The sequence below is a fragment of the Branchiostoma belcheri genome, unplaced genomic scaffold, assembly GCF_001625305.1.
Source record: "Branchiostoma belcheri isolate BF01 breed outbred unplaced genomic scaffold, Haploidv18h27 scaffold35, whole genome shotgun sequence".
Classification (NCBI taxonomy): Eukaryota; Metazoa; Chordata; class Leptocardii; order Amphioxiformes; family Branchiostomatidae; genus Branchiostoma; species Branchiostoma belcheri.
In genome coordinates this window covers 1,572,921-1,585,420 of record NW_017803965.1, presented here as the reverse complement: position 1 = coordinate 1,585,420, position 12,500 = coordinate 1,572,921, and the positions used below count along the sequence as shown (strand labels likewise).

The window sequence follows — 12,500 nt, the reverse complement described above, 5'->3', positions numbered from 1 at the left end:
TCACGATTTTGAATGAATAAACATGGCGAATGCGTCTGATGCCTGTGCCAAGAAATATCAAGGTCTCCCATGCTGTTCCTTGAACTTAAAAGACGGACTACCTATTTTGAAATCTTGCCAAACTGGCATCTGGCAAGGTCACTAGCACGAGTGAATGCCTTCCGCTTGCCTTTGTAAATATACGGTAGACGTACATGTTGAACGTTGTATAGGTGCGTAGTGTGGTGGTTTGATACCCTCTACCAGGCTTAGGCGGGAGGCGGCTGAAAAGAGTAGAAATTGGCCAAAAAGACATATAACATGCCAGCGGAGTTGGTCCGCTAGAGAGTACAGTTTGTCGCATGTCAACTCTATTTGACCAATTTCTACTCTTTCCGGCCGCCTCCCGAAGCCCGACTGAAGCTAGTGTTTTGATGCATTCCATGACTGAATTTTGTGACATTCAGTAATTATACAGAAGAACGGGCGCATTCTCCAGGCTTTGCTATGACCTAATTTACAAGAGATCAACAACCTGACGGTACGAAAACTGAATTGAATGTAGAATTTTTTCCTGCGTCTAAATCGGCCTAGCCGTTATGAACGTACGTACGCCTGCCCTCGAGGTAACGTGCGATCTGAACCTATGTTTGTTTGTTTGTACCATTCTTTGTTTGTTTGAACCATATCTAATTTGAAATATTGCCAAACTGGCATCTGACACGGTCACTACCACGAGTGAATGCACCCCGCTTGTCTTTGCACTTTATATAAGGTAGAAGTGTTCAACGTTTTGGTTTTTTATAGCCTCTACCAGACTTCGAGAGGCCTAGTTAGTCTCCACCAGACTTCTTCTGCGGGCTGAATAAATCGTAGAAATCGGCCTAAAAGGGTATTAATTGGCAAGAGAAGGTAGCCGGCCAGAGAAGCTCCATTGCCCGCCGAGTGGAGCTTCTCCGTCCGGCTACATTCTCTTGCCAATTAATACCCTTTTTAGGCCGATTTCTACGATTTATTCAGCCCGCAGAAGAAGTCTGGTGGAGACTAAAAGACCTGGTACAGGCACAAGAGTCATGCACTGAATTTTGTGACATTCAGTAATTATACAGAAAAACGGGCACATTCTCCAGGCATTGCTATTATTAGACCTGATTTACTAGGTCAATAACCTGGTGGTCGAAAACTGCGTACGTAGAATTTTTCCTGTGTGTAAATCGGCCTACCCACTGTAGAACGTACGTTTGTTTGTTTGTATGTTTGTTTGTTTGTTTTAACCGTTATTTATTGGAGGCCGCCTTTCATTCAGGTCATGAGGGAAGAGGAAAGGGTTAGACAAAAATATACTGAAAAGGTAAAGGTTATATCATCTTAAGTCCTAATAAATCTCTACACATATTTTACACATACATGGGACAAAAACATACACACATTATAAGAGTGAGAGTTTGTATATGCCGTATTAGTCTTGTCCATTCGTTGAGGGGTTGGCAAACGTGTTTTTTCGGTATCAGTTCTAGTTTCGACTGCCGCGTTTATAGCTCTGTTAATTAAGTTAAAAATCTGCAAGGTCTGATTGGCGAGTTTAGCCGTTGCCAAGGTACACAGTAGCTGTTTGTAAGAGAGTAGTTCCTGTTGGTAAGCGTTAATGATTTACTATATATATATATACAGGTGGTCGGCACAGTTGAAACTGGTTTATACCAGAACGTAGGGGAGGATCATTAGTGAGCGGGTAGGGCTTGGGGGCATGACGGGGGAGTTTCATTTTAGGCACACCTTCAATTTTGCTCCATGATGTAGCTTTACACAGTTGTCCTAAATGTATGTAGTGACATTAATATCATATATATTCATAATATAATACTTTAAGCGTAGTAGCGATCATTTTTTTTGTTCAATGTACATTGCAAATATGTCTTTTAAGTGTTTATCACCTCTTATTTCTGGGGTTTCTCACAAGTGGGCAAGAAAACTGTTGCAATGCATCCAATGGACGTGAAAGAAGATACGTGCAGTGAGATATCCATTTAAGCTAGTAGGTCAACTTGAATAGAGAACCGTCTCAGCTCTAGAAGTTTCGATTTCGATCCAAAAATTCACCTGCAAGACCACTCCACAAATATTCTGCATTTGAAACACACCTGCGATGAGATAAAAGATAAAGTAAGGTGTTTTTAATTTTTGTCCTATCGGCTGTAGGGCGGTTTTACCTTACGCGACCTTGCTGTGTGGTGTGTGTGTGCAATAGAGTCAACATTCCGTTCAACTCCTTACGTTTCGCTCTGCTGAATAGGTAAACAAAAGGCCAGAGAATGTGCTCATTTATCACGGCGAGACCATGACGTACCGACAGGTACCCCTCCCCTACTTTCCCCTTCCCTCGCCGTTACTCAAGACTGAAGTTCTGGTATCGTTTGGAGGGGGTTTTAAAGTTGGAAAGGTAGGTACGAGCGCCGAAACCGAATATAAGCAAACACACCGACAACGACGCAGTGACCCATGCGGTAACCTTTCCCCCCCAGGCAAATACAGGCACACTCAGGCCTGACCAAGGTCCAACTCGCGCGGCAAAAATACTCTCAAAAAGAGAGAGAAAGGAGAAAAACAGAATCGTATCCGTGAAGTTTTAACGTTGCCCTTCACAGGTTGTTGTTCGAAAAACATATTAAATGTTAAGTTGTCAATGTCGATTGAAGTAAATTAATTATAGACATTCTAGTAGAAGGAGGGGTGGCGAACGTTTAACGTTTACAAATTCCCAGTCGCCATGATCTGTTTTCAAGCTGTCCAGTGTCGTCTTCTGTTTTTCAACATTTTACAAGTCCACGCCACCCTCTTGAATCTCAGCACATGTACCACAAATCATGTTTAACACCCTGTGACGGGTTTTACTACCTGTGTTAAGACACTACTTAAAATGATTTGAATTTGAAATTTGGCAGAGGATCTCGGGAATATAACGCTATCTACAACCGATTCGTACTGAGATTAGCAGTTAGGGAATCTTACCTTAGCACCAAGCATACGGCTAAGCCCGACGTGACGTCCTAAGCCAGGTGAGGCAAAGGTGGGAAGAGAAAAAAATGTGGCCTGCGTGTTTGCGAGGCACCTCCTGGGGTAGGTCAGATCGAGGCTGCTGCACACGTCACCACTGACCTTTCACCTGCCTCCAAGGTTATTCAAGGTTACTGCTGTGACTGGAGCTTTAAGTCGGCAAACAGACACAGAAAATGCCGCGCAATCACGAAAAAGAACGTACAGAACACACGTCTGAAACGTCGGAAAAGTAGTCGTCTGTTTACTTGAGGTTTGGGGGCATTTTCGCGGCTGAAACGCAATTTGGGGGAAGCCCTTTCGTTTTCAACTTGTTATCCCCGGGGACAGTTTCGATGACGTCACGTATGGCTAGATCCCAAGTACAAAATGAACGTCTTTTACAAATGGCATTTTGAAACTTTAATAGTGTCCGTTGGGATACAGAAAAAAAGTTCAAGATTAAGGAACATCAATAAACGGATTAAAGCGCCGTTGTTGCACGCCGTACGACATGATTATTGTTACGCCCTTCATTTTGGTTCTTTGCCAATATCGTACAATGTGAGTCAGAAGGGCGCACTTCCGGTCCCATGTGTCAATATGCGGTTTGGGTTTCCGGTTCCTGTCGGTTTCTCGTTTTCGATTTCTCATTTTCTTGGGCGAGGCTTCTTTAATTGAATGAATGAATGAATGAATGAATGAATGAATGAATGAATGAATGAATGAATGAATGAATGAATGAATGAATGAATGAATGAATGAATGAATGAATGAATGAATGAATGAATGAATGAATGAAGACCTTTATTGTACACACATACCTACTGGGTTAAGTACAGGTCACAGTATAAGGGTGGTACACAGATAACGTTACATATATACATCGTCAAGTAACTGTAATTAAGTAAATTAAGTAAATTCGGTTTCTTCTCGTTTCTTAGTAATGGCAAAAAGATAAGTATGTTTCAATATAGAAGGTTTGCCTAAGCTCAGTAGAAATATAAATTTATCTGTACAGCTTACTTTAAAATAGATCACCCATATGATGAAGTGCAATTAGTACTCTCCAAGCAGATGTTTGGGCTCTGCCTTATTTTTGGCATGTCTTTAATTTTTTTTATCGGGCTTTCTTTTTTAAGATACCAGTACAAAAAGAAATCCCAATAAAAAGCCTGCCAAACAGAGCCCAAACCTCTGCTTGGAGAGTATGCAGTAAGCAACAAAGGCTCATCTAATGTAGCCTCCTGTGCAGGCTCCGGGGTGGGTAGGAATTTTGATACAGCGTTTTGAAGAGTTTTTAACGCGTTATTTTAATAGCCGGCTAGCTTTAAGCTAATAGCTTCAAAACGCTGTATCAAAATTCCCACTCGCCTCGGAGCCTGCACAGGAGGCTAAATCCAATGCAATTTCAGTCGGCAATACAAAAGAATATCCTGGATAAGAAAATTTGTCTGATGTGTATAATGACATACTTGAAGCGTTTGAAATAGCGCCAATACCTACGTGAGGACTCTCTTTATTTTACCACCAGCTATAACCAGCCTAAAATACGAAACAAGCAACCTTTTTCCGTCAGCGACATCATATTTTTGCCTCACAGATATCTGTATGCTATGGGATAGTGTTGATTCTACTTGCTACATTAAAAACAAAAGGTCTACAAAAGGTCGTTTTACCCCCCTAAAATCGCTTTCTGTGCCTATAAGTTTCCTGCGCACGGTTCAGAAGGAAACTGGAATCTGAGGACGTGGAAAGTCTATGGAGAAAAAGCCGACAAGCAAATCAGCTTTGACGCCATGGCCAACTTGAAACGACCCCAAACAGACAATGCTCCACAGGTTTTTTTTTTCTAGAAAAATTTAGCATGAGGGAGCAGATCGCAAGCATGACAAGGAACAAAGCGACCAAGGCGACCGAGGGGGGATTTTTAAAAAGAGTAGCCACTTAGGGTTCAATCTGAAAATTGGTATGAGGGAGCTGGCTGGTTACATGAGGGAGCAGCTCCCTTATTCCCCTGTTTAGAAAAAAAACCCTGCTCCATATCTGACCTGTACGTGTCTCCAACCTTTTGTGTCTAGGAAAGCGAAAATGTCACTGCTTTTTATTAAAGGACACTGTACCTGTAAATGTCAGTTACTTTGCGATGTGCAACAAAAAGTCACCCAACTGCGTATGCTTGCCTAATGAAAAGCGCTTGTAGTTTTCGCCTCAGGGCATCAAGTGTTGGCGTCTAGCATATGCTACACAAATGTCATTTTCCTTCTCACAAAACATAACAATTGATTAGTCGTCGCTGTTTTTATCATAATATGTAAGCGCGGCGTAAAAAAGATGATCATCATGCTAGCCTCTACCAGGCACCGAGGATCGCTGGAAAAATAGTAGAAATTGGCCGAAATAAAGGAATAATATACCAGGGGAGGTAGCCGGTCAGAGAAGATCCAAAATCATTGAGAACAGTTAATTAGACGGCTACACAGCGACATCTGTGATACATTCTTGGTACTGCAGTACTGCTGTCACGTGGGTGATGAAAAACTTCGTTTTCGTGATGTTCTATTCTTAAAAACATTCAAGGAAGAAAACATGTTACAGGCAAATTGGCTCAACTAATTTTAGTCTAAGCTAGTAGCAATATAATGCTGAGAAATAACAAGAAATCGTCTATTCCATTCATATATAGAATAATAACGATACCAAAAAGATCAAAGCTATGACTTCCTGTTTGTATCGATAAAGAAATTGATATGAGAATATGTATGAGAAACTATACACATATAGAAAAACCCTGCAGATGCCGACCCTCCCTCCATCAGAAAAAAAATCATACATTCAGAACCGTCCCCGATCACCAACCAACCAAGGTCGGCTGAAGATCGGGAGCAGTCTGGCCGGATTTAGGCCACTCCTAACTTTCTAAAGAACCGAATCAAATTTGAGTCAAATTTGACTGCCTACCATGCCCCGACCACTGCGGACCTACTCCCAACCACCAGCCAACCAGTCCCCAACCACGGCCCAACCTTCCGTCCACTCCCGAATGTTTTAAACATTTTGAAACATTCGGCTGGCGCAGCGGAACGATAGCCAACCTCGCCGAACACCAGCCAACCGCAGCCGACCTTGCTCCCAATCTACTCCCAACATATTCGGCCATGTATAACAGGGGCTTAGATGTCTGTCAAGGTAAATTCCAACCGCTACCCAGTTTCCCTACCCTTAGCCTGACTGGGACCATGCCGCCATATTTGCAAAACATTTACCGCAGAAAGTGCACTAACAAATCTCAACTTGTCAATCAAAAAAGGTGGGTCACTGGAGCGCTAGCGTGCCCTAAACTCAAGTTACTCTACATTCAAGGGAAGAATGTTCTATATTTGCAAACGGGAATTTCAACAGGGATTGCTTCCGACCATAGAATGCCAGTAAAGGTAAGACGAACAGTTTCCATCTGATAGTAATACCAGCATTCTGTGTCTCATATTACACTGTATTTTGGTTGTATCTGCATTCTGCAGTGCAGGGTAGGTTGTGGAGATAGAGATAAATCCATGGTCTGAACGTGACATGAAAAGAAATTCTGTCTTTTTTAAGGGAATATTTATGTTTTACATTGGCGAAAAGAAACCATAATATTGTTACGAATGATTTTTTGTGGTCCCAGAACACAGTAGTAATTAATGGGTATACAAAGAAGTTGCTTGCGAAATTCTTGAAGCCTGGCTAGAACATGTTATGTGGGAGGTAGTCAGGAGTAAACTGCGCTGTGTGGTATAGAAATACATCAGATTTTAGACTTCAGGATTTGGATTGTGAAGTTTTTCCTGTTCGTGTATAAATGCCCATTACATAAGCTAAGGTCCCAATTACGCCGGTGCCCGTCGGGGATGTAGCCCCGGCTGGCCCCGGCCGGGTTCAGGAGTCGAGCGGGCATCGGCTGTCGTGGTCACAATTAAATGTTTCCTTCAGTAGCATTTTGTTAGAAATTTTGTCACCCTCTTTGGTCGGTATCCGGCCGGCACCCGGCAGGTACCCAGCAGATTCTCTGACGATGTCTTGTATTGACCTATACGTAATGCAGAATTCACGTATTTGTTGTGATCATTTGATCTGTGAGGTCACACATTTTACCCGGGTTTACGAAGTACACACCTTTATTCTGTTCATCTGGTCTGTGACGTAAGAAATGTGTCCCGGTGGAATGCCGGCAACCGGAGGGGTACCTCTCGGTGTTCTCACGATGAGGTCACGGCGTCTTTTTGTCAGCGGGGCCCGGGTAGAATTTAACTCAGAATTAAATTCTTCTCGGGGCCCCGACGGGCCAAAAAATAGCTCGGTAGCCGCAGGGTGCCCCGCGGGGCCACGTCGGGGTCCCGCCCGAAAGTGGTAAAAAACAGCCCGGGAACTACCCGCCAGGGCCCCTTTTCCCAATTGGGACCTTAGCTATACGCAACTGCGTTCCGGGGTGAACCGGCTGCAGTTCAGTTTTTGTTTCCAGTTTAATATATTGTAGATACTGTAAATATAAACATATCAGTTGATCATGTTTCTCTAGTGTACCCTACTATAATTTTACCGCGTCGAAGCGAGTCACCTTGGGATCTTTTAACTATAGAAATCCCCATAAGGTGAAAACTGTGTTCTGCTACCTTGTATCCTACCTGACACCCCCTCCCACCCCACCGGTGGTCCTAGTCTCTACTAAACTAACTACGCTGGCTATATATAGGAGAATATTTGCCAGGGGATTTTGACCGCCTTGTAGGTTTGACTCGCCGCGCTTCCACGCTCCCGTGGGCGGAATGGAACCTTCTCTCGGCGAATATGTAGGATGGCCGGCTATATTAAAATAACTCGTTAAAAACTCTTCCCCACCGCCGCGGGGCCTGCACAGGAGGCTACCTCCCCGCGGCCGGACTCCCTTGGCCAATTTTACTTTTTTTTTGCCAAATTCACGATCCGTATTCCCGCAGAAAGGCCTGGTGGAGGCTAGGGTGGTCCTACATTCATAGCCGTACACCGGTGCCCCCTGACCTTTTCAAACGTGTTAAGTGGCGGTGTTTTCCTTGCAGTATTTACCGAGGAGATATACTTCGGTGTTATCCTTTCCTAAGCCACTGGGATTATATATTAATAGCACAGATGTACTAAACACGTCCGTAACAAAAGCACTGTGTGTAGTGCTGGATTTCAAAGGTTGGACCAGGTCATATGAAAAGATGTATCATTTTAACATGAGACAAACTGCACTTTGAAAGGAGCCAGCTAGGAGGCCAAAATTTCATCACCGCAAACTCTTCAGACCAAAGACTACCTTCCAAATATTTTATTTATTTGTCTATTAAAATTCTCCACGTGGCAGGTGGAAGAGAAGGTAGAACAGGTGAAGACCTTTCCCAGATGCCACCCTAAACATTTGTGTGAATAAAAAAAATAAGTCGATATTCAATAACATTATGCACTACACATAGTGAGACAGTAGAGTGAACGTGTTACACAAAATTCCAGTGGGTCTTGTGTAGCCTCTACCAGGCTTCGGGAGGCGGCAGGAAAGAGTAGAAATTGGCCAAATAGAGAGATAACATACCAGCCAGGGGAGTTGGTCCGGGTGCGGCAAACTGTACTCTCTAGTGGTCCAACTCCTCTGGAATGTTATCTTTCCATTTGGCCAATATCTAGTCTTTCCAGCCGCCTCCCGAAGCCTGGTAGAGGCTAGATCTTGTGGAGAATGATACATAATTCTGCATGTCTAAATCGTGCACATTGTCCATAGACTTCATTAAAAAAACATGATGTCAGCAATCTCTCTCCTGTATTAAAGAGGTATACTTAAAAAATATCATGATCGTGAAAATGAATTCATATACATGTAATAACATGTATTGTTGTAGTGTTCATGTGCCAATCTAACAAACAACCCAACATGGGTGAAAACTTCACGGTCCTGTCGCAACCAATGACCGACCACAAAGGAACCATAGTCTCCTCACATAGATTTCGCCCATGCAACTTATTCCATTCTTTTGCCAAAGAGAGCAACATTCCAGCAACATCACAAAATAAGCTGCCCTGGATGCCAGACTAGTATCGGGCCATTAGCCGTTTTCCTTCGGCAGCCAAGAGCCCTTCACCCGCCTATCTAACTTACCGCTACGAAGGAGTTGAGCCCAGGAGAATTTGTCCCGCCCTCGGGCTAGTCTCCCCCGGGCCCTTAACGGTAAGACCGGCGGGCGAAGGGCTCTTGGCTGCCGAAGGGAAACGGCTAGCGGTCCGAAACGAGTTTGGCATCCAGGGTAAAAACAAGCCGGGCCTCCTCACTTTATGATCAAAGCATTATTCGACGTTTATACTATCGGAACTCTTTTCAACGTTATATTTATTTACAGATCCTCATTCCAATTATATACGTCAATTCATGCTACATATATCCAAAGCTCGATTCATCCATGTTGCCACATTAACAGTGATACAAACACGGAACTAAGGTTATGACATGTCCTCCTCGCTACTGACATCTCACAGTAAAATCTCTACCATTGTCTATGTAAACATGTGTGACGTTTAGCCATAACATGAGACGATATTTATGGTGATGCTATCTTCCAATTTCGCTACACATCAAAGTTACACCCCCTCCCCCACATTGTATGGTCTATACTAAAGTTAGCACAGGGGTAAACATCTAGGGTAAGTCGAGATTTTTCGTTCTTTTTATCCTAAAATCCTAATCTAATACGACGCCTTTCCAATAGTTGATCTAAAATGATAGATAGAGTTGAATACAGCATGATCTATAATGGGAACGGATTTTAACTGCACTGTTTGTTATTTCTATATCCACGCCGAGAATGTATTGTTTGCAGACACGCAAACGTCAATGACTCGTGTTTCCTTTGGAATGAGGAAACGTGTGTTTAGTAAAAAAAAAGCTTCCCCGTCAGTTTTTTCCATGCCTTTACTTAGAAGTAACTTTCTAAGCTCGATCTATCCTTTTTTGTCGAGCTTAGTGCATTCTGATACCCTGACAAGTTTTGCAATTGATGTATCCTGTATACCGAACACCCCTTCTTGTTGAGACCAGGTCGACTCGTCCGGTCTGGTCAGAAAACGCCGTCCCATGCTGACAGGAATCACTGCCGGCAGAGAACAGGTGAACCCGCCGTGTCTTCCCGCCTAGCTCCCCGTGCACAGACGCCTCTCTAAACCTTCAAGTTCCCTCCAAGACAACCTGCGAGGAGTCTGACACTTCTTTACAGGTACGGGAATTTTCTTGAACGATTTTGTGAAGCGCTTGACTGAGCAAATTGCACGGCGACTGCTTTAACAAGGACGGCCTCTTGATAGTTGTCTACCACGGTGTCTGTCTCTGTGTACCCTCTCATGATATCTCTCTAGTAAGTAACTCAAGACTTTGCGGAGTCTGTAACTTTCTTACAGGTACGAACGAACATTTGTTCATTTTTTTTGGTAAACACTTGAGGAAAAATATTGCATGGCCATGACTCACTGGGCCTTGGTGTATTTTAAGTCGACCATGCTCCACGCCACACACACACACATGCTGCGCGGGTCGCTATTGATTCGCGTTCCGAACTCTGTTTGCTGTTTCTTCAGTACAAATCCTGCAACCAGGATAGGAAACACTGAGGCTTTCTCCGCGCTGAAAATTTACCGCGCAATTAGAGTCGAAAATTACCGCAGTATGCATTTTCCTTATCGGCGTAGTTGCCTTTGTAATGATTTTATATCGGGACTACCAAGGTGCTGGAAAATCGCAGGGGTGTAAAACAATAAATCGTGAAGAACGTCCGTCTGTGAACTTTGCACTTGAGGTGGCCTTTAGGCTCATTAAAGTGTCCTAACATCATACACACGACTTCCAGCGAAACTATAAAATAGTCCAACCATGCACACAGGATCTGAATATGGATAACAGTATCTGATTGCCCCCAACACGGAACATGCTACGTTATGTCATGGTAGCCTCAGCAATAATAACATGCCCTTCTGTTGAACGAGGGGTGCAAATATTAAGGGCCTGGTCTTTGTTGACCCCTGTCAAACACGGTATTAAAGACGGTCAACAGATCCGGAGAAACCACCACCTGTAGAATAACATAGAGAAACGTTGTTGCCACTGTCGGGCAACCGTTGTAGAGTAGAGGGGTACTAGTATATTCGGGCCTACACACACACACAGCCCTCCCCCACGTTTTAACATATGTAGGACAAAACGTGCCGTTGTTTTCGCTCCCTTTTTTTTTACACATAGCCGAATGTGGCCTCCCGAGCTCCCCCAACCATGGTTAGGAGTAGATCGGGAGCAAGGTCTGCTGTGCACGTGGCTGGCTGCATAGTCGGTGATAGCTCGGCCTGGTCGGCTAGTGTCTGGCCGTGCCAGCCGAATGTTTCCAAATGATAAAAACGGCTTTCTGGTGTGAACGGGAGTTGGGCCTTGGTTGGCTGGTGTTCGGGAGTAGGTCGGGGTGTGGTTGGCAGTCAAATTCAACTCAATTCTGATTCGATTCGTGTAGAAAGGTGGCCTAAATCTGGTCAGACTGTTTCCGAACTTCAGCCAACCTGTTTGAAGGTTCTAAATTTCTGAATGCGTGACACGTGCTTTATCCACAGGGCTCGAAATACTGGGTGCATATTTCTCATGCAGCTAACCTGCACTGGTCCATGTACTGGGTTTATATACAAAAGTAGGTGTATGTGAAATTCTATCTGCTGCATTGACTGTTACCACATGAAGTATAAAAGAAACGAAGGCAATGATTTCTGAACAGTTTTTAGTTCGATATATACTTCCTAAATACTGAGTGGTGTAGGTAAAATTTGTCTGGTGCAGGTAATTTTCAATAAACTACACCAGTGCAGGTATGCAGAAAAAGTATTTCGAGCCCTGACCTCCCTATCCTATCACGTTTATTCAGTCGTCTGGACACCTGATACTGACAGTATGATTTACAGCACGTGGATTGCATGAAGATCTTGGTATAATTACCTCTGAGCTGTTAAGTGGTTTTCCCCTGAAGGTACATGCAGTATCAAGTGTATCATTTTCCGATCCCGTTATTAGGTCACAGCAAGTAAATTTTATGGATGACATCCTCAGCAGACTCCAAATCTAATGCGATAGGGCGAATAAAAAACAAGGCGGGCAACAAAAAAACAAGATTCCTACATTTTCAAATGATGACCTAGTTGAACAATAAATGGTACCTATATTGCTCTATGTTTATTGCCAACTATTACAAATGGTTTTAATTCAGTGGGAACATCACATATACACGGCGTTTCCAGCATCACACATAAACTGAAGAATAAAAACATCATTGCATCGAGGTAAAATACAAAACGTTAAATCAGATCCTTGTCTTGTCTCTTCATATTTATCTGCCATCTGAGGACATCTTTGCCCATTTTCGGCATGTTGACCACAGTCAGCAGGCAACAAAATTTCTTGTTTCCCCCCCCCCCCA

At 43.5% G+C, this 12,500-nt stretch overlaps 2 protein-coding genes across 2 annotated transcripts in view; one reads left to right on the top strand and one right to left on the bottom strand.

The window, feature by feature from the left end:
- LOC109475885 (interferon regulatory factor 1-like) overlaps positions 1-3,130 on the bottom strand; it is a 7,919-nt gene extending 4,789 nt beyond the window's left edge. The window contains exon 1 of the mRNA XM_019776700.1: positions 2,989-3,130. Within this exon, the coding sequence (XP_019632259.1) occupies positions 2,989-3,003 (15 nt within the window). The 5' untranslated portion in view covers positions 3,004-3,130. The remainder of the gene's footprint in view (positions 1-2,988) is intronic.
- Positions 3,131-9,944: 6,814 nt separating this feature from the next.
- Positions 9,945-12,500, top strand: part of LOC109475873 — a 12,952-nt gene continuing 10,396 nt past the window's right edge. Inside the window, exon 1 of the mRNA XM_019776680.1 lies at positions 9,945-10,271. The gene's annotated coding sequence lies outside the window, so the exon portion shown is untranslated. The remainder of the gene's footprint in view (positions 10,272-12,500) is intronic.